A 23,617-nucleotide genomic window follows, 5' to 3' on the forward strand; every position below is an offset into this window, starting at 1 on the left:
AGGGGAGCTGGGATAGGTTATGCCCCTATGTTACCCTTAGTCTACCGCGGTGGACACGAATGAAATGAAATGGATGTTGGTTTTCCTGGCTTCCAAAAAAGCTGTGCTTACTCTCATGGTGAAATGAAGTGACGTCCCATCCGTGCCTGTAGTGATGATTGTTTGAATGCTCAATCATGTTGGTTTTATGTTCTTGAGAAGGGGCAAGTCTTTTTACTCCGGCTGAAATCATTGTTGCCACGCATTTAAAGTCGAATCATGTTTGTGCATTGGGGTTCATTTGGTTCCACGATAGATTTTGAGTGTATATGTACATGTCCTCAGGAACAGAGCCATCCAAATCCGTCCAGCCATCTGCCACCGATCCTTCTTTCCACACCATATGCAGAGCCACTGAGTGGTAAGAAAAAAGGGGGAAAAGCCAAGAACAGGCAGTGTTCCCTCAACACATCTATGGGAATATGATGCAACTAGGTAAACCCTGCCGCCCCTGGAATCAACACCAAGAAACGCCACGCTGGCAACAGAATGTGCAAGAAAAAGGGGGTAAGCATAGTTGGGAGAAACGTCAAGAACCCTTCGATTTGAAGAGCCCTCGCTTTTCCCTTCTTACTCCTCCGTTTTGGACTCAATGCTTATCCTTGTCCTTGTGGCTCTTCTTCATACCCAAAAAGTTGCGCTTCTTCTTATCCTTCTCCAGCTTGTGCGGTTTGCCGCCGTCTGACGGAGCGGGCGACGCGCCACCGCCGTTCGCCACGGGCGGCAGAGGTGCGTTGAGATTCATGTTGCTCATCTGGGCTGTCGGCGGCGCGACAGGACGACCCGGGAGACCACCTGGCGCGGGTGCTCTGCGTGGTCCACCCGCCGGTGACGGCGCGCCTGGCGGTGCCATGCCGGGGGCAGGACGTTGCGCCATGGGGTTGGGCGGCGGAGCAGGTTTCTCGTAGACCCAAGCCGGGGCACGAGGTGTTGCCCGCTCCATGGGGATGTCAAGCGTGCGCTTGTCTTTGCCCAGGTCGCCCACTTGGCGGACGTAAAGTTGTGGTGTGAGCATGTGGCTAGTCACCAGGAAGATATCCTTGCCTTGGCGGGCGGAAACCTCGTAGCAAGCTCGGCTTTCACTGTATGTTGCGCCACCAGCCATGAAAATGATGTTGCGCTGTCGGTTTTCTGGTGGTCGTCGGCCAGATGAGGCCCAATTCGGCCTACCAGCACGCAACGAGCCTTGTTGTGAGGCCATGAGATCCTCGTTGGGATCCGCTGGTGGCTTCACGTAAGGAAATGTTGTTTGATCGAGAGTGCCTTTACAGAGTTCCTCGAGCATTGTCTGCATGGCTGTCTCGAAACGGGACAATGAATACTCCTCGCTTATCTCTGCCCCTTTGTTGTTCTTCTGGAACAGAGGTGGTTGAGGAGGTCGCACATCTTTCAGACCACCACGAACGGGGTGTCCACCCAACATCTCGAGGTTGACTATTATTTCCCCATCCCCTTGCGGCAGGCCCGAATGCGCGAGCAACCGATTGATATCCTCCATCACAACGCCGTCTCTATATAGCACGTAGAGAATGATCAGGCGCAGTCTGTCGGATGGGGTGATGGCATCATCGTCCAAAAGCCGCACGACCTGGTCCAATATGTTTTTAGGCTTCCTGAAGTCCTCATCCAATCCTGTAGCAAGACTCTGCTCCACCGAAGCAATGTCTGGTAGTTTGTGATCTTGGAATTTGTTCATGGCTTCTTGCGCCAGGCTCAAATGAAGTGAGTACGCCTCCTTCATTTCTGTGAATTGCGGCAAACCAGCCAGCATGTCTCTGATGGCGTTCAAGCTCGTCGTCTGTTGCTCCTCGTTGGTGAAATTAGGGTTAGACTCCAAGAACTTTCGGAAGTCTCCCATGAGTTTATCGATGGTATCTTTCATGTGTCGGTGTCGGTTGTCGACCCAGACCGGATCCTTGTCAGATAGCTCCACGTCCTTCTCTTCTGCCTGTGGAGTGCCCTCGTTTGTGACCATGCGATACGTCACTTTGTCACCATCCTGTATCGGGAGAAGGTCGTGGGCCATTGCTTGGTATGTGAACTCGTGAACCAGAGGCGCCAAAATATCCATTGATCTGTCCGTGATGATGAGGGTTCCTGCAGGCCGCGACGACTGTGGTGGAAAGTTTGGGTTCCATTGCGCATATTCGTCCAACTCCTCCTGCACGAAGCGAGCTAGATGAGAGGCAAGCACGGCGGCTTCATGGAGAGGGTTCTTCGGTCTGTAATATCGAACTTTTGGATACTCGCCCAAGGTAACGCATACGCCAGTGATCTGATCTGGTCGTCAGCAAGGTAAGGTGTGTAGCCTACCAACTGTCTCCTACGTACCTTCTGTGCTAGAATCTTCATGTGCCGCGCCACTAGGCCGTTGCACGCAGGGTGGTACAGGATTGGGAAGCTCCAAGGGTCTTTGAACGTGATCAAATGCGACTCGCGAGGAAAGAAGTCGATCGACAAGGTTTCGAATCCCGCGATGCGCTGCTTGGCCGGCGGGCAGCCGTCAATCATGCGACGAATCCTCGGATCCAAGACACCGGTCCACACCAGGTATGCTTCCTTGTATCTGCGGCGCTCAAAGTCGTTGACGAGGATCTCGACAATATTCTCCTTCGGGGACAGAATGTAGACGGCGTCCATTTCAGGGTTCATGTCTCGCTTCTGCTCGATTCGCTCGATGTCTGGACTGTGGTCAGGAGTTGAATCGTTGCAAGGAGGAAACGGGTTCGCAGAACATACTGGCGATGTTATTGTTGAGAATGTCATCTTCCTTGACAACATTGTCCAAGATTTTCTGGGAGTCTTCGTCGACAACTAGGACTTTCCACTATAGGTGTTGTCATGATTAGCTTGGCTTATTCGTAGGCAACCCGTCGGGTATCGGGTAGATCTCACGTCGCCTCGTGTAATGTTCTTGATTGTGTCGATAATGACTGTCCAAACCTGTCAGTGTCGAGAGCGGATCAAGCTGGGAGAGCATCGTGGGCTCTCGGGCTGTGAGGCTGCTCACCATCATGCTGCTCCTGGAGCGTGGAGACACCCATCGTGGCAAGTTGCCGCGTGGGCAGTGAGCAACTGGCAATTCGTCGTGTGAGGAAGGCGGGGGTTGTCGCTATGAAGTACAAAGTCGTCGGACGGCAACTCTGATCGAGCGACAACGATGAGCGGGTGCGCCTGTATGGATTGAGGTGCTACAGATAGCGCGGCGGCGGGTTCAAGAGAGGAGGACAAGGCTGGAGGAATGCGCGTTGTCGAGCTCTGTGGATCGTGGGCCCAGTCTTTGTGTAGTGAGACGTCGGGTGGAATTCGAAAACCGCCTGGTATGTATGTTTAGCTGGAAGGTCGGTGGTTGTCTTGGGCTTCGTCGTTCTTTTGGTCTGGCGGGGTTTCAAGATGGAAGAAGAACCGGTCGCAGTTGTGGGACTCTCAATGCTCCAAAGACCCAAACGGGAGCTTGGGGGGAGGGGGGAGGGAGTAAGGCAAGGTCTGGCAGGGTAGATTTCTATGCGGTCAGACAGCTTTGTCGTGGTATGGTGGTGGTAATGGTGGTGGTGGTGGTAGGTGAGGTGGGTGAGGTGAGTTGGAGTTACGATCGGAAGAGGCAAGGTTGGTCGAGTTCGCGCAGCACATGTACCGGTAGCTGTATCCGCAAGGTGTCTGCAGTGGTGAACGTGAAGTCTTATCTGCAGCGCCCCGTCTAAGGTACTATCGTGGACTTGCAAGAAGGAGACAGCAATGACCTGATGCGAGCAGAAGTCAAAAGGCCGGCTGGTTTAAGGTAAGGTAAGGTAAGGTAAGGTGGGTAGGTAAGGTATGGAAGGCAGAGGTCCTGTAGAAGAACGGGAGAGGCAGGTAGTTCCACGTTCCGTTCCCAGAGTCCCAGTTCTGGTTCCCATTTCCCGTTCCACTGCGCACCGCACCGCTACTTTCCTCAGGACTCCCGCCCGCGCTTCAAGTTGAGGCCCAGGAGGGGGGGCGGGGCCCGGGCAAGCAGGCTCCTCCCCATTGGAGCTGGCCTGACCCCTCGCCCCAAAATGTCCTGGGCTTTGGGTTACCTTATGCAATGCGAATCCTGGTACGGAGGCCGTCCAGTACGGAGTACCTTGGGATAGGTACTTGAAGGTACCTTAGTGTTCGTACCCTCCTGAGTGCCTTAGTGCAGCGGCATTCCCCCACTTTCAGCCCCCAAAAGAGCGACGAATGAGGTCACCGCCTTCCAGGTTCGCACCTGCACCTCACAACGGCGGCGCTTTCTGAAGAAGCGGCGGCGGCACAGCGGGAGATATTCTCGTGGCCTCCCGGTCACAAGGATTATGGTTGTTTGCTCAAGACAATCCCTTGTGCGTTTCAAAGCCAATCTGTTACCCGTCTCTTCGTCAGCTTTATTCCAGTCGAGGGTCAAGCCATTGTTCTTTGTGATGTTCGTCTTTGGTCACAATAACTACGAACTATGGTGGTTTGGCAGTATCACTACCATCTGACGACGCTTGTATAATAGCATATTCACATGATTAACACACACACAAGACTGTGGATCTGTAAATTGTGACTGAAATCGAGTCAACCCATTGTTGTCCGTCCTTTATGGGTATCTCGTTGTTTCCCCTCTACTTATAAACCGGTCCCCAGGTATTTGTCAATATCCTCGCTGGCGTAAAACATCTCTCGCAACCTCGCTGCCTTTCTCTTATCTTCATCAGCCTTCTTCCTGCACTGCTTCGCGTCCAGCGTCTGCGGCTTCTTCTTTTCAACCTTGCCCTGGATGCCTTTTGGGATCTTTAGCCCCAAACCATACTTGTCCTCTTTTGGTCGAGTCTTCAAGGGATACTGCATGCCTTGCTCTTCGGCACCGAGTCCCTTCCGTGAATCGGGGTCCCAGCCATGGGATGAAAGATATGTCAAGCCCATGCGCGACCGATCTAGTGCTGATGGGGGATGTGAGTGTGTAAGGCAGACTTGGTGAGCAATGGAGGACTCGTGCTTTTGTCTACTTGTCGCGGGCTTATTCGCATTGTCGACCTCTCCCACGGCATCGTCTTTATCCACGAGCAACTCGCATACGGCGCATACTTGCCCTGTTGGCGGCTTTTCGGCTTCCGCTTGCTTCTTGTCGCCGAGCACGAGGCTGAGGTAGAAGTCGCCTACGGACGTGCCGGTCTTGGTCTTCTTGACTGCTTGTGTCGTGCTAAGGCTTGGGTCTGATGCCTTGACGAACTGGATGGGTTTGCGTTGAATTCCCGCGCCAAAGGGTCGTTGATGATGAAGCGGCACATCCTCTTCTGGTTCATATCCTTCGTCCTCTTCCACCTGTCGCTGCATTTCCGCAGCCCTTGTACAGTCACACTTGCCGACACCTGTTACTCAGCAAATCCAATAGTGAAGGGAGATTCCCCAGCCGTGTCCACGTCTGCTGGTTGTATGATGTGGTGAGATGAAGGGGTAAAGTAATGGAGAAACGGTTGATGAAGAAGTTCCACTTCCTTGACAGGGGGTAGAGGGCAATCCCATTATGTCAGCGACGGTCGAGGCGACCACCCACGACCACCGTGGCACCGGCGGCCTCAGTCCCCTGCAAAATCTGCGATTAGTGCCCCTGAAAGCCAACGCCGCTGGGCTGCCGGCAGAGTAGGACTGCCCCTGTCATCGCAAATTCGGAAATCCCCTGGCGGCACATCACCTTTCCACTCTGTTCTAGAAGGCAAGCTGGCGGCTTCGTCACACCCAGACTACCTACGCATATTTCGTACGCAATCGCAAACGCCAACGCCCACACTGGCCGGCCTGCTTCATCATCGATATTTCCCACAACATTGTGACGAGTCCGAGTCGTCCGCCCATACACCTTTTAAGCATTGCTGCCCCAGCATGCACGACAGTCGCCGATAGACACGCCCCCTGCCACTTCACTCCAGTCCCTCGTTCACAATGCCTCTCGACTACTTTGGCTACATTGCCGAAGCCGGCCTCCCGACATACGTGACGGAGAACTGGTGGTTCATAATCAAGACCGTCACGGCGGTAGCAGTCCTCGTCTTCGTCAAGCTCTGGAGCTCCGGTGCCTCCAACACGGCCGAGCGGGACATGCACGGGAGGATAGTCATGATAACGGGCGGGACGTCGGGCATAGGAGCGGCGACGGTTCTGCAACTCGGCAGCCGCGGCGCGCAAATCATTCTACTCACGCACACGCCCGTGTCGGACCCCTTCCTGGTCGAGTACATTGGCGACGTGCGCGCCCGGACCGGCAACGAGCTCATCTACGCCGAGCACGTCGACCTCTCGTCCCTGCACAGCATCCGAAAGTTTGCGACCAAATGGATCGACAACTCCCCGCCGCGCCGGCTCGATATGATTATCCTCGCCGCCGCCACAATCACCCCGGCGTCGGCGAAGCGCAAGGAGACAGCCGAGGGCATCGAGGAGACGTGGATGGTCAACTACCTCGCCAACTTCCACCTTCTCTCCATCCTCAGCCCCGCCATCAAGGCCCAACCCTGGGACCGCGACGTGCGCATCATCTTCGCTTCGTGTTCCTCCTACATCGGCTCCCCGTCGCTCAAGCTGCCCCTCGACAAGAAGACGTGGTCGCCCGGCACGGCCTACAAGCGAAGCAAGCTGGCGCTCATGGTCTTTGGCCAGGCCTTCCAGAAGCACCTCGACAACTACAAGCGGCCCGACCAGCTGCCCATGAACGCGCGTACCTTCTTCGTCGACCCGGGCTTCAGCCGCACGCCAGGCATGCGGCGCTGGCTCTCGCGAGGTTCGCTTGTCGGCCTGTTTGCCTATATCACCGCCTATCCGCTACCGTGGCTCTTCCTCAAGAGCCCCGAGCAGGGCGCGCAGGCGATCCTTTTTGCGGCCATGGAACCCAGTCTTGTGCGCGCTGGCGCCGGCAAGTTGATCAAAGAGTGCCGGATCGTGGACTTTGCGCGGACGGAGATTGAGGACGACGAGGTGGCCAAGAAGCTGTGGGAGGACAGCGACAAGCTCATTGAGACGACGGAGAAGGATTCAGCTGCTCTCAGGGCGCTGGAGAAGAAGATGCAAGAAGAAAAGGCCAAGGAGGCCAAGGAGGCGGAGAAGGTGAAGGAGGTGGAGTCTCTGGTCGAGGCTATCAAGAAGGGCAAGGAGTCGCAAAAGGCAAAGGGGAAGAAGAAGTCCAAGAAGGAGACATCATAAAAGCTTCGGAGGCGTTTGACTGCTATCTACCTTGCATATAGACTACCTACTTAATGAGAAAGTAAGTGACTGATCCAGTCACTTATACGAATGCTACATGTATATTTCCCAGGAAAGCCAACATGCCTCGGCTGCATCACTGCCAACGAGTTTGAAAACACACCACAAAGAAAGAAAAGTAAAAAAGAAAAAAGAAAAAAATCAGTAGGAAAGGAAAGAAGGGGAACACTAACCGTATAGTTCACGTCCCTGCCGGGATTCGAACAGCGCGCCCCTCAGTCACCCCGGAATATCTGACTTTATTGGAGTATTTGTTTATTTTAACCACTACACCACGCACACAGCTTGACCTGACCTCGCCGACCTAGACGGGCGCTGCTGTGCTGGCGACAAGAAATAGGGTTGAGAGGGTATATATACCCTCGGTTGCCTAGGTAGGTGAAGGAAGGTGGCGAATTCGGATGAAAGTTGTAAGAGCTTCAGCATCCGAGGGAAGGAATGAACTTCATGAGAGAAGGAAGGGCCTCGGACTCTTTCCGCCGTAGCTCCAACAGTCCGGGGGGCCCGCCCCCACCTTTCACCGTCCAAGTGCCGTCGCTCGGGTGCCATTAATTACCCCAAGGCTTAGAGCTCGGCGAGCCGGGGGTGTGGGTGTGTGTGTGTGTGTACTGTAATCTTTCCCCGCAAGGAACCCAGACATGACGACAGAAATCTCACAAACAACATGCTTAAGCAAGCTACATATCAACTTTCGCATCTGAAGCATCTAGCGGTTCCTCGAAATTAATCTGTAAATCCATCAAATATTCCGCGCACCATGTCCAGTAGCACGGCGGCACCAGGCATGGCGCACCACACCGCAACAACCGCATCATCACAACCTCGGCATCCCCTACCGCTCCAGAGCGCGTGGGAACGGCACCACATCGCCACCGCCGAGACAGTAATGGCGCAGCAGCAGCAACAGCAGCAGCACAACTCATCGATCCGGCATCCCGTCTTCTTCACGGAAAAACTGCGGCGGCCACCGGTGACTCTGGCGCCTGGCATGGGCTTCAGTCCCGTGGCGCACGGCTACGTCTATCAGGATGGGCGGAGAAGGTTGGCCGAGAGGAACTCTGCGCCGAAGCTGTGAAGAGGAAGGCTGAAGTTGTGAATAACTTTTGGTTCGTCTTTCTAGCTTCTGATTGATGAGCAATGTTATCGGAAGCTCGTGAGGAAGGGCAATGACGTCGGTTTTGGAGATTGGCGCGATTTATACGACCTTTGCCGAGGCTGATGGCGTTGTTATTTGTTATGAGGAAGAGGCTACTACCCGGAAATCTGGAGATGGCCTGCGCTTGACTCGATGATGGCAAATACCCTCACGCCACTTCGGACATTTCTTCTCTTTATCCGGTTTCTTTTGCCATGGCTTCTGCTGTAATTCTCAGCAGTCCGTGGTCATTGCGTATTCAATGGTTGATTATTGAGAGGGAGGGTTACTTCATCATGGATGACCTGTCTAAAATGGCTAGGCGGGTGAGGTGAATAACAGTACGGAAAGTCCAGACGACAAAGGACACGAAGGATATGACGGGATAACAAGTAAGAGGAAAGGTGTAATGAAGCTCGAGTGATGCATTGCGTTGGGTATCATCAGGTCATTTCTGTCCACCTTGGGACGAAAATGCATGTTAGAGAGCATCCAGATAAGGTATGACCTTAGTTAGATTATGAACATCTAGTCATGAAGTATATGGAATCATTCAACTCTTACACCGTCTCTTTATGCAATGCGGATGTAAATATTTTTTTATTCTATGTTGCTTAGTTCATATTTGGCTTCAGATGGGTGATGAGGCGAGCGTTGCTGTCATTCAGTCGATGTGGTAGAAGCTCAACGGCATGGCTTAGGCCCCCAATATCGTCGCTATTGTCATTTGGTCAAGGCATACCGGGTCATTGTCGAGCAAGACCACTGTCTTGATTTAAAATCACTCATATGTATGAGCGACACGCGGAAGTGATTTAATCGATTTACTTGTATTTCGATGTGGTTCCTGAACCCACAAGTGACAGTTTAGGAGATGTGTGGTTGAGTGTGACCCCATCGAGGGTTGTGTTCATAACGAAAATTAAAAGCCTCCGTCGTTTTGTTTCCCAAAAAAAAGTTGCGTTTCCCGTTTCGCCATTCAAGCCAAACCACCATTGCCCAATTTGACTAGCAGCACTCTACACCATCGAAACACGCGACCTTCATGTGTACACACTCCGTGCCCGCTACACGAAGCCAATTCGAAACCAGACTCTCGAGCCCACCAATAGGTGAAGAGTTGACCTGCTCTCAGTTCTTCACCGCAATCACAATCGCGAGTACGATGAGCACCACGACCAGCGTGAGAAGCGCCATCAGCTTGACGTTCTTCCACCACATCTTCCTCTTCAGACCGCGACTGCGGACGCGAAACTCACGCGCGCTGCCGCCGAGACGGTCCGTCTTGTCGACGAGCAAATCGATGCGCTCGCCCCTCTCGAGTAAGCCCTCGATATTGCGCGTCATGATGCCCCGGACATCGTCAATCTCGCGCTGGACGTTGGAGATGGCGTCATCCTTGCCGCCGCTCGTGGTGCCGTAGTCGACCATGAACTTCTTGAGCTGGCCATTGTAGCTGGCGGCGCCGTAGTTGGGCAGCTCGGCGTAGTCGGTCGTCTCGGCGGGGAACTGCTCGAGGAAGCGGCGTCGGATCTCGAAGAGGAAGCCAAAGGGGATGCGGCGGCCCAGCGAGGCGTCGGCAATGACGAGGAAGGTGAGGCCGCCGGCGGAAGGGTGATCTGGGTGGTCGGAGGGCGCTTCGGCGATGTAGTGGATGTGGTGCGAGCCGTGGGTGTAGGTCAACTTCTGGGGGGTGGTGTGCTCGATCTTGGGGAGGATGACGGAGGCGAGGGAGGAGGTTTGCGATACGGCTGATGTTGTGCATTCGCTGAGGATGGTGTTATTGTGCGCTATGCACGAGCTGTAGGACGGCAGTATGTCAGTTGTGTCTCCAGTAGAGGGGGGCATTCGAGACGGGAATGTCGTGGTAGTCTTCTTACTAGAGCAATGGAGTGATGGGCGTCGAAGAAGAAGCCATGATGATAGGTATTGGAGTGTTTGAAGAATCTGAGGAGCCTATCTTGAGATGCCTTTGATTCCTTTTGAATGCGCCGAAGGGGTATAGGCAGCGATATTCGAGATGCGACGGCGGGTTGCGTATGTAGGTAGACAGTTCGGATATCGGCGTGGTGGGCGCTGTCGCGGATTGCAGTGTGGAAACCTGGGGACCTGGGGACCTGGGGACCTGGGGACCTGAATGCGTGATGACGACGAGGACGGTGCAATCGGAGGCGGAGGCGCTAAGCCGGAGTGGGGCGACCCAGTTCCGTCCCTCAAGGGCGAATCAGGGGTGATGGCGATAAGCGTCGAGACCTCTTATCGGCTCCCAAAATTTCCCAGTCCTTTAATGTCAGTGACCTCCATGCTCTCCCGCCGACCAGATGCATGACTGCGAAAGGTGGATAGCGCATGCCATCTTGCCATTGACATACCCAAACGGACATGCTTCTTGCATGTTGTTAGCCATGGTGTGTTGCACAGAAAGTCACCCACCATGAGATCAATTTTGCGAGCCACGAAGCTATGCGCGGCGGCGATACGCCCTGCGCCGGGCCATGGCTTTGCAACATCCTCCCCGTTCGCCTACCAGGTACGCGATAGCTTCCCCCTTCGTCTCCGATCTTACGGATATATACTAACTATTGTACTTGATAGGCGACACATGCGAGGTATTCTACAAAGAAGTATGCACCTCCCGACCGCAAATCAACCAAATACGATGTCTTCAGGACCATGATCCTCACTCAGTTCAACGTTGTCATTGAGAACATGGGACGTTGGTCAGAGGACAACACTGAGTACCGAAACTTTGGCATTCGAAGCGAATATGGCCTCAATAACGAGATTACCCTCTTCCGCGATACCATACAAAAGGCGATAGGCCTGGCCAACAAGGGTGCAACACTGCGCAAGGAGAACCCATTGTTCTGGTCCTTACGAAATGCCTTTATCCGTGGCGACGTCAAGGGCCTAACAGCGGAGCTGCGATATTCATTCCAGAGCTTCATGCTGCGATCGAAACTGACACACTCGACGACGCGGCAGAGGAAGTTGGCCGATTTGCGGTTTCCAATGGAGTGGTTCCCCGCCACACGAGCCATGCAGCGCACTATTCACCTGCACGTCGGACCGACGAACTCTGGAAAGACGTATCGGGCGTTGCAGGCCCTGATGAACTCCAAATCTGGCATCTATGGAGGGCCTCTCCGTCTCCTGGCTCATGAGATTTACTCTCGATTCCAGGCCGCGGGGAAGCCCTGCGCCATGGTCACGGGCGAGGAGCAGCGCATACCGGACGCGGATAACTACTTCATCAGCTGTACCGTCGAGATGACGCCTCTCAACCGAATGGTTGATGTGGCGGTTATAGACGAGATTCAGATGATTGGCCACGACGAGCGAGGATGGGCGTGGACGCAGGCTTTCCTTGGCGTCATGGCGAAGGAGGTCCATCTCTGTGGCGAAGAACGAGTTGTCGACCTTATCAAGTCCATCTGCTCAAGTATCGGTGACAAGTGCATTGTTCACCGGTATGAAAGGCTGAGTCCGTTGCAGACGATGAAGAACAGTCTGGGCAACGATCTTTCCAAGCTGGAAAAGGGCGATGCCGTGGTGGCTTTCACGCGCGTTAACCTCCACGGTCTCAAGAACGCGATCGAGGAGGCTACCGGCCGTCGGTGCGCCATTGTCTACGGTTCGCTGCCACCAGAGACTCGAGCGCAGCAAGCAGCTTTATTCAACGATCCCAACAACGATTACGACTTCTTGGTGGCCAGTGATGCCATCGGCATGGGTCTGAACTTGGAGATCAAGCGCGTCATCTTTGAGACGTCAATGAAGCACGATGGTACACAGTATCGTACGCTGACAACGTCCGAAATCAAGCAGATTGGTGGCAGAGCAGGAAGATACAAGACTGCTCGACAAGCAGCCACCAAGGAAGGTGACAATAGTAATCAAGTCGAAGAGAAGAAAATGGGCTACGTTACGACGCTTGCCGAGGAAGATTTGTCCGCAATTGCAAAGGGGTTTAACACTGAGACTGCGCCGCTCGAGGCCGCAGGTATCCAGCCCCCGTCACATATAATCGAGCAGTTCGCCGAATACTTCCCTCCTGATACGCCGCTCAGCTTCATCCTCCTACGACTGCGCGAACTCGCGCCCGTCTCGGAGCGCTTCACGGTCTACGTTCCCGAAATCAACGCCAAGATCGCAGATACCATTCAGGAGTTCCCCATGACGATTCAGGACCGCATCACTGTTCTCCACGCCCCAATTTCGCTTCGGGAGGCTGGGCAGGCGGACCTTCTCAAAGCCATTGCCAAGTGTATCTCAACGAGGAGCAACGGCGCCCTGTGCGATATTCAGTCCATCCAGTTGGAGCTACTCGACGCTACGCTCGAAGACTTTAACAACCAGGGCAGGCGGTATCTTCACGCCATCGAGTCCCTGCACGCGGCCATCACCCTGTATCTGTGGGTGAGCTACCGCTTCCCCAACGTCTTTACGAGTCAGGCGCTGGCGTTCCACGTCAAGGACGCCGTCGAGGAGAAGATTGAGTTCTACCTCGAGACCAACGCCGTCTTCGATCCCGAGGTACATACCAAGGTCCGCGAGAAGCGACGAAGGGAGGCAAAGACGAAGGAGATGCAGACGGAGCTCGAGGCGGAGCTACGCATGCTCCAGGAGGAGGCAGATGAAAGGGGCGCAGAGAGGCTCGCTGATCGTACGCATTCTGAGGATGACTCTATTGATGCCGATCAGAGCTCCGTGCCTTCTGAGGATGTTGATCAGAGCTCGGTGGGGCTTGAGGAGCCTCTAGTGGTGGATGAGAGAGACTATGAAGCCGGGCTGGAAGAGACGGAGGAGAAGTCAAAACAGGAGTCTGCCTTCTAGTACGACAATCGCGGGTTGAGGGCTGACAAGGAGCTTTGGAAGTTTTGTCGGATGTAAAACAATGTAGGGCTCTAGCTACATCTAGTTGTATAATAGTCTGTCTGGTGGCACAGGAAAAGCACATCGAAAGGCACGATGGTGTATAGGGGGGCCCAAGGGCCATGTATACTACAACACGGACATCACAAAAGGAGTAGGGACAGCGCATACTCCACATTGCAAGATATAAGATAGAGATTATATGATACAGAAGCCTCTCACACATTTCCAAGAGGACTTAAGATTTTGCATGTGGTAAGGGCTCTGGAAAGGAGACAGGACCAAGTCCTTGGCTGAGGTCCATGCTGTCGGTCTACCCCAAGTTCCCAACGAGCACCCCGCATTGTCAAGGCTCACCTTGGGCGACCCCTGCCGGTTACCTCACCGACCCCACCAAGTATCCCCGCTACCTATGGAGGGGCAAAAGTGACATGGCAGCTCTACCTTACCTGTATGTCTACGCAACTCCAACTGCGCCCTTCATCCTACATCACCTCACTCCAAACAACCACAAACCTCCTGGCAACTCCCTCCCACAGAACCTCGACTGCAAGAAACAACACACAACCAAAAGTCAGCACCAAGACATCCAAAACCACCCACAACTCCTCAAAATGACCGCCACAAACCCCGACCCCTCCGCGGCAGCCCCGGCCTTCATCCCCCTCGAAGCAAACCCAGAACTCATGACCTCCCTCCTCCACAAACTAGGCCTCTCCCCGGCCCTCCAGATCCACGACGTCTATTCCCTTACCGACCCAGACATGCTCTCCTTCGTCCCACGCCCCGCCCTCGCCGTCTTGCTCGTCTTCCCCGTCAGCGCCGCCTACGAGAGCCACCGCCTCGCAGAGGACGCCCTGCTGGATGAATACAAGGGCAAAGGACCGCAGGAGCCCGTGTTGTGGTTCCGCCAGACGATTCGAAATGCGTGTGGGCTGATGGGGCTGTTGCATGCTGTTGCTAATGGGCCCGCGAGGGAGTATATCCGTACGTCTCCACCTCTTCACTGATTCCCTATCCTTTCCCTGTCTCTCGGAGACAAGCATAGTATTTTGTGGGTGTTTACTAACCCAAAGCAATAAACAGAGAAGCCATCCGACCTCAACACCCTAATCGAAACCGCCGAGCCCCTCGAACCCGTCTCCCGCGCCCAACTTCTCGAGAAGACGCCCGCCCTCGCCACGGCGCACCGGGAAGCTGCGTCACAGGGCGCGACCGAGGCGCCCGAGGCCTCAGACGACGTGGATTTGCACTATGTCTGCTTCGTGCGCGGCGACGACGGCACGCTGTGGGAGCTCGACGGGCGTCGCAAGGGCCCGCTGAACCGGGGCCAGCTCGAGTCCGGGGAGGATGTTCTGAGCGAGAAGGCGCTGACGTGGGGCCCGCGCAAGTTCCTGGAGAGGGAGGGCGCGGATTTGCGGTTTAGTGCTGTTGCATTGGCTGGGTCTCTTGATTAGAGGGGGTAGTGTCCGATGATAAAATGGAATGCATGTTATTTGGCGTTCAGGTTATGGGGGATGAATTACTCAATTATCAATCCAGAAGACTGAGATGAAGGCCCAAGGACAAAAGGTTCAGCTGTTGCTGTGTTTAGAGAATGGCTAGGGGAATGGCTACTTGTTACATAGGTGCAATTCCGCACCCATTTCCACCATGGACTGCCTCACCAACGGCCTGTCAGAAGTCTACTGACTATTTGACTTCCAAAGTTGCGCTGAATCTTGCGACTCTGGTTTCCGCCACAACTGGCCAGTGATCCTCCTTTCTTCGTTTCTACGCCCCTCGGAGGGAGTGTTGGCTGGCTCTTGAAGATCAAAGTCGAGCGGGCCAACATGCTCTCGCATGTTTGACTGATTATCCGCGCCTAAGTGTTTGTAAGGACAGCGTTAGCCTCGGGGAAACGATCAAGCGGAAAGATTCACCTGCCTCCCGTTGCAACGACCTCCTTGAACTCGGTCGACGACTTCCTGTGAACCTGGGTTCCGGCATCAGGTCCACTGGCAGGTACCGTGTCCATATAAGCTAACTTGGGAGGGATAGAGTTGAACTCCGTCTTGGACTTTCTGTGAGAACCTGCAAGGTTGCTGTCCGTAGCGGGCGGGGCATATGTTCCTACTGCCTCTGATGTACAAGGATACTCAGCTTCAGCGGATGGGGAATCGGTCTCCGAAGCGAGATCCTGCCAGTTTCCCGGCATCGGCTCTCCGTAGTTGTGGTCATTGGGTGTCTCTGGTGCCTGTGCTTGCGAGACATGGTGATGATCATGAGTCAAGCTGAGGTACTTGGGTTGTGCATTATCTTCTCCGGGCGAGGCGAGGGGCTTATCTGAGGAAGAAGGGGAAAACTCAATGCTGAGAAGGGGGCTCTTTCTGATATCCTCGATGATGGGGGAGCCGTCGTGCTCGGTGAAGAAGGGTATCTAGCCCTGGCTGGAGTTGGCCTGCTGGGGCTGATTGGGGTGTTTGGAGTTTGACATTGTTTCTGGACGATACTTGGACGAGAGGTGGATGCTGGCATGAAGCTGCTTGGGAAGCTTCTCAAAGGTAAAATAGTGTTAGGGGATCGTAGTTGGAGCTACTAAGGGGCGACGTTCAATGATTTGGATGACGATAGTCCTAGGCTAAGCGGTTGTATGAAGATGGAGATGGTGTTTTGATGAGGTATGTTTCTTCTGGCCGCAGAGAGGTCTCTCACCGCGTGTGTGTACCTTCCCATCAAAGTCCACCTACATCGTAGAAGGCTCGGGTACAATGCTCCTTCATTAGTTAACACTCGGCGAACTACGAAGAAGGTGCCTTCTTCCCCTTGGTGGCATCAGGTACGTGGCTCACTGCAGATAATCGTGAGCTAGAAGAGCGAGGCCAAATGCCTCTTGCCTTTGTCAAGTCCGTCCAAGTATTAGCTAGTGATTCGCTGGAAGATTTCTGCCCTCTCTCATCTCGCATGGTCAGGATTATCAAGCTGACCGTCCAATCACCGCAACGGCTATGTGCTTGACTGGCTCCCAAATCTACTTAGTCTTACCTGAGATGTCAAATCTTGGAAAATCACTTAAGAAATCGACGACATGCTCTTTGAGATCGGCAGCCGGAATCTACGAGCTGTCACAAGACCCCTCGTGTTCGGGCTAGTCACGGATGGAAGGCACCTTTTGACGCTCGTGGAAGCCATCTTGATAAGACTCTGGGGAAAGCCTCGAACCAGTGACTAGTGGTGGTTGATGGTGTGTAGACCTGTACCCAATGATCTCCTCGAGATATGCTTCCCCTGATGAACTCAGAAGCAATCTTTGAAGAATTGGGTATAGTGCGTGTGATGACACCGGCAGCCAGAGATGAGGCGGCGCCATGACTTGTCTGCAGCAATTAAACCGTTCGAAGGATGTCTTGTTTACCCGGATTCACACCGTATTCGTCGTGCCATGAACAGGGGGGTTCGAGGAGTTCATCCGGGCTATTGGGCAGTAAACTCGGACTTTCGTTTCTGCAATAGCAGTGCCATCGAACAACGTCCGTTTCATCTGGAAGCTTGCTTCCTCTCTTCTTCGCGCAAGGCTTCTGCGCTGAAAATGCCCCCCAAGCCCCGAAGGGTCGGACGGTCCGGGGGAACACCACCACCATCACCTTGCAGTTTGACGTGTCCGCTCGGGCCTCGGGGGCTGCAGCGTCCAACGTTCGGACGTCGAATGGGGAGCACTGGTCACCGTCCGAGCGGCACCGGGGGCCGATGTGCTTGAATCTGGGAGAGTTGCGCCGGACTGCGGGTATCCCGCCCACAAGAGGAATGGGCACACCAGGCGGCGTGACGGCGTTCTCGTAGTGCCGCAGACCTTTCCTCTTCCTGGACCCTTCATTTGTGAACGCGAGGGGTGGTGGAAGATCCGTTCCCCCTGAACGGGTTACCCCGCCTGCTTCTGGTGCGGCCGTAAGTCTGGAAATCAGACCATGATTGAGGTTGGTATGGAAAAGCAAGCTGAGCGGGTTCCAGTATAACGCTTCTGGAACCACTTCGCTGCATGACGGCGACCTTCGGATTTTGGTTGCATCTTTGAAGTTGCGGCTCACTTGAAAGCGCAGGTCGGTGTTGAAAGGCCTTTGATCGTGTTTTTTGGAGATAATAGGGAGAATTAGGATAAAGCTATCCATAGAAACCGCTGTGGTCCACGTGGTGGCCGATCGCCGCTAGAAGGCTAGCCGGATCGTGCGGTATGAAACGCTGAAAGCCTGCCCGTGTCTAGCAAACAAACGAGTGGACTCTATGGGTACGAGCTAGACAGTTCCCCTGAGTTGAGGCGTTTGCCGTTTGCCGGCGTCGGTAAGCAATTAGGTATTAATTAAGGCCCCCAGCTCGACCTGGTGTTGCGAAAGACGCAACGCAGCCACGAGAGGGATACTCGAAGAGCCGAAGAGAGAAGATAGGAGATATGTCAAATTCCGCCCGTTTGTGCAGCCAAGCAGGAAATTGCAGCATTGCTGTCGGTAATCGCCGTTGCCCACTGCAGTATTCATCAACATGATGCAACCGGCCGCAAGATTGGCAGTGGCTGTTTTCTGTCATACTCCATGACGCAGCTGAGAAGTTGACGTGTCGATGCTGTGACTTGATGATGCTCATATAATCTCTTTTCCGGTTGATTCGTGGAAATGGTTCTTTGCAGAAGGGAGAAGCAAAGATTGGTGACGGAAAAGAAATAACGGCAGCTGCGAGGCGTCCAGAACATCTACAAAGTACCTAATCCAATATACCTGACTAAGCAGATTGTGTGGCAGGTGTGACGCGGTACCTGACTTCCCGGACTCAGAGCTACCTACTACTGTCAGGTAAAGTAGTTTGGCTCGCCAACTCTTCCTTGTACGGTGTACCGCAGCAGAGATCCCATCAACATCAATTGGTCCATCAATCATCAACATGTAAGGGCTTGTTCACAGCTGCGACAGCCGTCACACCAAGCAATGCCGCGATATTCATGGCTCAGTTCGTTCACCGCCCAGAATAGAGTCATTCCGGGCCAGCTCGTCCGCCGTCCACTCAATTGGTACCAGCAAACCTCACACCGCACACCGCACACTGCGCAGAGAGAATAGACCCTGCAATCATTGAGCACCACCGCAGCTAGCGCCGGAGAATCGATGCTTTTCTAGCAATTGTGGCGACCTGAGCAACCATTCGCATGAAATCTCGATTGACTCGGCCGTACTCCCTTGCGTTGCCTTATGCTTATTGACCTGCTGGACTTGTCAGCATGGAGCAAGTCAACACGGCACGCGCCAGCCTCCAAGATTCATAATTGACTTTCGGATGCGTAATTCCAGTCCCATCGAATTGCGGCCAACACATCCGAGGAATACCAGGGGCGAATCCTTGGGTGATCTGCTTCCGCCCACCTCCAATCAGCAGGGGGCGCAGAAAAGATGTCTTGCACACGCGCATCTAGGTATACCAGGGGCCGGGGACCCTCACAATGATCAATCCAGGGCCGGGCACAGGCACCACCATGGGAGACATGCAAGCAAGATGGACACAATGCAAGATGCAGGTGGACGACGCTTCAAACAGATGAGCGGAGAAACGTGTCGTCAACATGGTTCGATACGCGCCGTTTGGCGGCACGACGCCTTGATGCCACTGCCGGTCGACGACTAATACCTCACGAATACCAAGAACAAACACCCATCCGCCTGCGCCGTTGACCACTCGGCTCAGGACTCCAAACGTCGAGCCCACTGTGACAAAGTCCAGTTTTCCAAGACCAACGGAGCAAAGCCACACGCTACCGCCTGGCGTTGTCCAACAGGAATTCTTTGACTTTGTTCCTGGGACACACTAACACGGCTAGTCTTGAAACCAGTCAGCTGGTGCTGCCAATAAAAGCAGCTGGCAAATGGGCTTCGTTCCAACCCTCGTCGATTGCTTTTTCTCCGAAGTGGCACTAATTACGACGTCTGATCCCTGAACCCAGGGCCATGTTTTCTTCTTTCCTGGATCGGCAGAGTGACCAGCATCGTGGAGGCGCATCGTCGTCTTTCGGAACAGATCCTTGCTTGTTTGCGGCTTTGCACTTGCAAGTTGCGACAGCTATCAAGATTGGATCTGGCATCTGGTTCAGGATAGCAATCAAGTTCGAGGCCAGGCACAACCGCAACACTGGATACCTTGGCACCGACAGGCCAGCAAAGAACAGCCAATCTATGTTTACACGCTGCCTTGGGCTTTTAGTTTGGCAATGGTGGTGCCCAGCAGAAAGTCGCCCAGGAGCGTGTAAACCCGGGACTTCCATCGACTTGCACTCGAGCCAGACAATCACGACAACGGCCGGAGGTCCTGAGATGCTACCAAGAGCTAGACCATGAAACTGGCTTATAAGCTGCTTCGAGGTGTTCACACCTTTGTTGTCACTTTCGCACGGGCCACGGCCCATCCCATCCCTTCCCATCCGACCATCTATCCGTCTTCTTACCTGTTTTCGAAACCTTGATGCGCCATTTCGTCCGAGCAACGAGTCTTGTCACCACCACACCACACCGACCAGCCAATTCCAAGCTTCTTTGCCACTCCTGCGCCATTCCTGAAGGCGCTCAGAAGCCTGTTTGCATCCCAGGACAAACAGACGATTCAGGCATGTGGAAATCAGTATCTGATTGAAGCCTTCCCCGCTTTGCCGAGGAGGAACATGGAATTCATGGTTATCTTACAACGCTTTGTCGAGTTGTAGTCTCTCCACATCGTCTATCCATGAGAAACTTCGTCTCCTAAGCTGGAAAGAAAGCAGCCACCCGCTCAAGTGACGGACCATGGACGGCCAGCATTCTTGCCTGTCAACGGTCCTGCTCTACAAGAAGATACTCCAAATGTCTCGATACTAATACTTTACGTTTGACGGAAGCCATGGCTCTTCCGCGGGTGTGTGCAACATCACCCCATGCAACTCGGAGAAGCCACGCTCGGGGACATGGGTATCGCATCGTTTGACTGCACGAAGCCTTTCGACCTGGGCCCAAAACTCGGTCTAGCGTGGACTATCTTCTGCTCATTCGCTCCGCTCTGTCATGTATATGCACGCACTTCAGCCTTAGCACCCTTACACGACTCGTCGCGTCGCATTGTCCCTCCTTTCCTTTTTCTTTAGTCCACCTAGGTAGGATCTGACGCTATCCAGCCCACCCGCTCGGCTTTTAGACTCCCTTCCCCCCTTCTACTGGTGCCCTCATCCTTCTTTTCGTCGCCGTCTGTTCCATCGTCTTTTCACATCGTAATCGTCTATGCAACGAGGCCTTCGTCTCTTAGCACTCAACTGTCTTCCAGCCTCTGACTTTCGATCTCAACATAACTTTGGACTTGAAGACATCACACCTTGAACCTGTTGGCGGTTCACAGCCTACCTAGTTGTCTCTTGCCCTCGCCATATGGAGGGCGATAAGCTGCGAGAATGGGCTTCTTGAAATTCTTCTCGTCCAAAAGGTCGTCTGACAAGCCATCAAATGGAATCAAGGCGCAGGCATATGATGCTACGACTGCTTCTCTTCCCCCACTTCTAGGTAGGATTGATCCAATACTTTGGTCTAGCTTTGTACTCTAAACTTACACGATTACCTAGGAACTTACCCGGTTGCCGGCAATGGACCAACCAATGTCTTCGAGGACCTCCAACGGTCTCACCATAAGATGAGCGAAACCAACTTGTCTCTCGCAGCGGGCTCCGAGGCTTCTGCCCCAGCACCGCCCGTTTTACGATTCCGCGATTCCAGCGTCGAGCGCCCAAGTTCTGCCCCAGGTAGTGCCGTACCTCCAAGCTTTTCACCGTCTCCGTCGGGTCGTTGGGGAAGAGACTCGTCGAGGGGTCCGCCTTTGTCATTTAGGAAACCACGGATCGGGTCACTTACATCGACGACGTCAGGTCTATCGGGTCTGTCCCCCGCTCCAAAACGAAGCAGCAATTCTCCAGCAATACCGTTCGAGGGAGAGCCGTTTCGCCCACCAACTGCTCCTTTCACACATAACCGGCACCTTTCTATGCAAAGCACAAGCACGGCTGCAGTCAGAGGCTTCATCGATCTCCTCGATGCGCAATCCGAAATCAAGCCTTCTGGATTTCAGAGCCGGGTCAAGGCGTCAGGCGCACGGGATTACGGGGAAGATGTTGCAGACCGCAACATTGGCGAGAATGGAGTAGACCTCGAGTCCGACAAAGTCCAGGCATTTTACGCAACAAACGGTGGCAGTCCGCGAGATCGACACAACGGCGCGTTTGCGGCTCCAGCGAGGGCCCATTTTGGAGACAAAGAACAAACGTTTAAGCCTCCCCGACGCCACGATTCCCTGGACAACGAGGCCCGCACAAAGTCTTTGACGTCGGCGAGCCTCGGCCAGGTACCATTCCGAACTAATATGTTCAATCCCGAGAGCTCCCTTAGCCGCGAGCCAATAATGGAGTCTGTTTCAGAGACGATTCGCGGCCGTCGAAGGCAATCACTAGGTGCCTACATTCCTACGACGCCATCGGATGCGGCGACGGGTAGAGCGCTGAGTCTTCGGAAATCGACAGCCGATGCCTCTGGATCCCCAAGTACTCGACAACGCAAGCGGCGATCTACCCTCGGCGGTGAAGCGCCGCTGAACGAATTAGGCATTTTCACATCCCGAGGCGGGCCTATCGATTCGTCGTTGTCGCCAAAGACGACCCAGAAGCCAACGTTCTTGGTCAAGCACAACTACTCGTTACCGGTTCAGCAACGCCCGAAGACTTCTTCAGGTCTCGTCCATACCGAATCATACCAGGCGGTGAGGCCGCCATCCCGCGGAGGGTCAGTAGCCAATCCCACACCCTCCTCCCCAACCCAGAAGTCGCCATCCAAACGGCACACCCTTTCCGCGATAGGCGGTGCTGCATCATCTACCCGCTCTACCGAGTGGCCGCGGAATGCGAAGCCTGACGGAGCGTCCGACAGAAGAGGATGGGTCGGCCGAGTTGAGGTTGAGAGCTTTGTTGATTCTGCGGATGTGTCCTCACCGGCGCCTTCACCTCGTTAGTGTTTACCGTCGATTTTCTACCGTCTTTTGTCGTTCGCTTTGCAAAGAGTGCCTGCTAACATGCTTCGCGTGAAAGATGTGATGAGAAGTGGCCACTCGTGGCGTGAAACGCTGGATGATTCTTATCTACGGTCCAAGAGTAACGGGACACTGTTCGGCAAGGGCAAGCTGGACGAGATTCACGAACACGTGCCGATGCGGACGAGTAGTCTCCGGCACTGGTCTATTTCGTCAGCGACGCCCACCATGTCGAGTACCAGCTCCTTTCAACGACCTCATTCTCGACAAACGACGACGACAACCGTCGATCTAGCTACCCTGTCGTCCTTTATCAACGACAGTCGCAGCTCCTTGCACAGTGGCACGGGCGACCACGCGTCATTCTGCACGGCGCTGGAGAGTGCGCTGCCTTCGCCGACTACTCTTGCAAAGCCTGGAGACGGATTCAACATTGACGATTACTTGTCGTCAGACGATGATATCGATGCCGACTCGTTCATCACCACGCGCAAACGTGATTCAGCACACAGCGGCGGTCACGAGGAAGGCCTCCTCTTTTGTGATGAAGGGTACGGCGAAGGCGGCCTGCAGTTGCCGGGCCTCTTTGACAGCCTGTCCAACATTCCGGACCCCGATACCACGTCGCCAGAGCGGTATGGTCACAAGTACTCGCTCAGTAATCCCGGAGGCCGTCTGCACCGGAGGTTCTCTTTGGACCCTAGGATCGAAGCGCCAATCTCTACTCTTGATGAAGACGATGATGCCGAGGACGAGGATGAGGACGATGGTCTATATGACATCCCCATGCGATCGGACTTGGCTCTCGGGCGCCGGGGGACGAGAAGGATCTCGGCGCTGGGGACTATGTACCAGAGCATTGAGGAAGAAAAGGACGAGAAAGTCGACGCTCGGGCTGCTGTTCGGCTTCGTAAGGAAGATAAGGCGCGGCAGCGGGCGTTGGCTAGGTTCAGCAAGGTGCAGCGCAAGAAGGTGTTGCACGTGGAGGGGAAGCAGGGCGGTCAGTGAGTGAGCGAGTGGAAGGTGGGATTGGGCCGGAAACCTTGTTATCCTTTGTTATATAGTGTGTACCGGTAAGACACAGGAGTGGATTTGTATACGTTATTGAGGAGTTTTGGGGCGGAACAATACCCAGGGTAGGATCTCGAGGATGTCGGAAAATGGGTCTTGGGTTGAGATTTAGAGACGGGTAGCATCCCTCGGGGGAGTTTTGTAGGAGACGTCACGAATCACGCTTGCTTTTTTGGCCATTTGATAGAACGACAATATGATACCACGTCTTAT

At 54.2% G+C, this 23,617-nt stretch overlaps 9 protein-coding genes across 9 annotated transcripts; 5 read left to right on the forward strand and 4 right to left on the reverse strand.

Moving 5' to 3' along the window:
* Window positions 1-628: 628 nt before the first annotated feature.
* On the reverse strand, window positions 629-3,083 carry BDP55DRAFT_723726 (Sec1 family protein; the record flags this gene model as incomplete). The annotated part of the gene is made up of 5 exons (XM_060578785.1): window positions 629-2,314; window positions 2,371-2,720; window positions 2,779-2,866; window positions 2,935-2,972; window positions 3,050-3,083. 5 exons carry the CDS (start codon window positions 3,081-3,083, stop codon window positions 629-631), a joined length of 2,196 nt encoding a protein of 731 aa, XP_060435885.1.
* A 1,250-nt stretch (window positions 3,084-4,333) lies between these two features.
* On the reverse strand, window positions 4,334-5,509 carry BDP55DRAFT_645980 (G-patch domain-containing protein). The gene has a single exon (XM_060573675.1). It carries the CDS (start codon window positions 5,356-5,358, stop codon window positions 4,651-4,653), a length of 708 nt encoding a protein of 235 aa, XP_060435886.1. The 5' UTR covers window positions 5,359-5,509; the 3' UTR covers window positions 4,334-4,650.
* Window positions 5,510-5,964: 455 nt separating this feature from the next.
* On the forward strand, window positions 5,965-7,218 carry BDP55DRAFT_723728 (short-chain dehydrogenase/ reductase; the record flags this gene model as incomplete). Its single annotated transcript, XM_060578786.1, has 1 exon — window positions 5,965-7,218. The coding sequence occupies one exon, from the start codon at window positions 5,965-5,967 to the stop codon at window positions 7,216-7,218; it is 1,254 nt and encodes a 417-aa protein (XP_060435887.1).
* Window positions 7,219-8,035: 817 nt separating this feature from the next.
* On the forward strand, window positions 8,036-8,353 carry BDP55DRAFT_626783 (uncharacterized protein; the record flags this gene model as incomplete). Its single annotated transcript, XM_060571671.1, has 1 exon — window positions 8,036-8,353. One exon carries the CDS (start codon window positions 8,036-8,038, stop codon window positions 8,351-8,353), a length of 318 nt encoding a protein of 105 aa, XP_060435888.1.
* Window positions 8,354-9,544: 1,191 nt separating this feature from the next.
* On the reverse strand, window positions 9,545-10,331 carry BDP55DRAFT_541106 (synaptobrevin; the record flags this gene model as incomplete). The annotated part of the gene is made up of 2 exons (XM_060568185.1): window positions 9,545-10,214; window positions 10,294-10,331. 2 exons carry the CDS (start codon window positions 10,329-10,331, stop codon window positions 9,545-9,547), a joined length of 708 nt encoding a protein of 235 aa, XP_060435889.1.
* A 391-nt stretch (window positions 10,332-10,722) lies between these two features.
* On the forward strand, window positions 10,723-13,543 carry BDP55DRAFT_600574 (P-loop containing nucleoside triphosphate hydrolase protein). Its single transcript, XM_060571048.1, has 2 exons — window positions 10,723-10,943; window positions 11,009-13,543. Exons 1-2 carry the CDS (start codon window positions 10,848-10,850, stop codon window positions 13,247-13,249), a joined length of 2,337 nt encoding a protein of 778 aa, XP_060435890.1. The 5' UTR covers window positions 10,723-10,847; the 3' UTR covers window positions 13,250-13,543.
* A 359-nt stretch (window positions 13,544-13,902) lies between these two features.
* Window positions 13,903-14,745, forward strand: BDP55DRAFT_690089 (ubiquitin carboxyl-terminal hydrolase, family 1; the record flags this gene model as incomplete). Its single annotated transcript, XM_060576815.1, has 2 exons — window positions 13,903-14,275; window positions 14,375-14,745. The coding sequence occupies 2 exons, from the start codon at window positions 13,903-13,905 to the stop codon at window positions 14,743-14,745; spliced, it is 744 nt and encodes a 247-aa protein (XP_060435891.1).
* A 461-nt stretch (window positions 14,746-15,206) lies between these two features.
* On the reverse strand, window positions 15,207-17,433 carry BDP55DRAFT_626787 (uncharacterized protein; the record flags this gene model as incomplete). The annotated part of the gene is made up of 3 exons (XM_060571672.1): window positions 15,207-15,707; window positions 16,437-16,555; window positions 16,683-17,433. The coding sequence occupies 3 exons, from the start codon at window positions 17,431-17,433 to the stop codon at window positions 15,207-15,209; spliced, it is 1,371 nt and encodes a 456-aa protein (XP_060435892.1).
* Window positions 17,434-20,714: 3,281 nt separating this feature from the next.
* Window positions 20,715-23,341, forward strand: BDP55DRAFT_710771 (uncharacterized protein; the record flags this gene model as incomplete). Its single annotated transcript, XM_060578161.1, has 3 exons — window positions 20,715-20,823; window positions 20,883-22,310; window positions 22,365-23,341. 3 exons carry the CDS (start codon window positions 20,715-20,717, stop codon window positions 23,339-23,341), a joined length of 2,514 nt encoding a protein of 837 aa, XP_060435893.1.
* Window positions 23,342-23,617: the final 276 nt, after the last annotated feature.

Source organism: Colletotrichum godetiae (assembly GCF_030913485.1).
Source record: "Colletotrichum godetiae strain CBS 193.32 chromosome Unknown BDP55scaffold_3, whole genome shotgun sequence".
In the NCBI taxonomy this organism is placed as follows: domain Eukaryota; kingdom Fungi; phylum Ascomycota; class Sordariomycetes; order Glomerellales; family Glomerellaceae; genus Colletotrichum; species Colletotrichum godetiae.

Excerpts from the sequence above, each read along its gene's own strand:
- BDP55DRAFT_645980 (XM_060573675.1), bottom strand. The coding sequence starts at position 5,358 with ATGCAGCGACAGGTGGAAGAGGACGAAGGATATGAACCAGAAGAGGAT.
- BDP55DRAFT_600574 (XM_060571048.1), top strand. The coding sequence starts at position 10,848 with ATGAGATCAATTTTGCGAGCCACGAAGCTATGCGCGGCGGCGATACGC. Across the intron at positions 10,944-11,008 it reads CCTCCCCGTTCGCCTACCAG|GCGACACATGCGAGGTATTC; the intron begins GTACGCGATAGC and ends TGTACTTGATAG.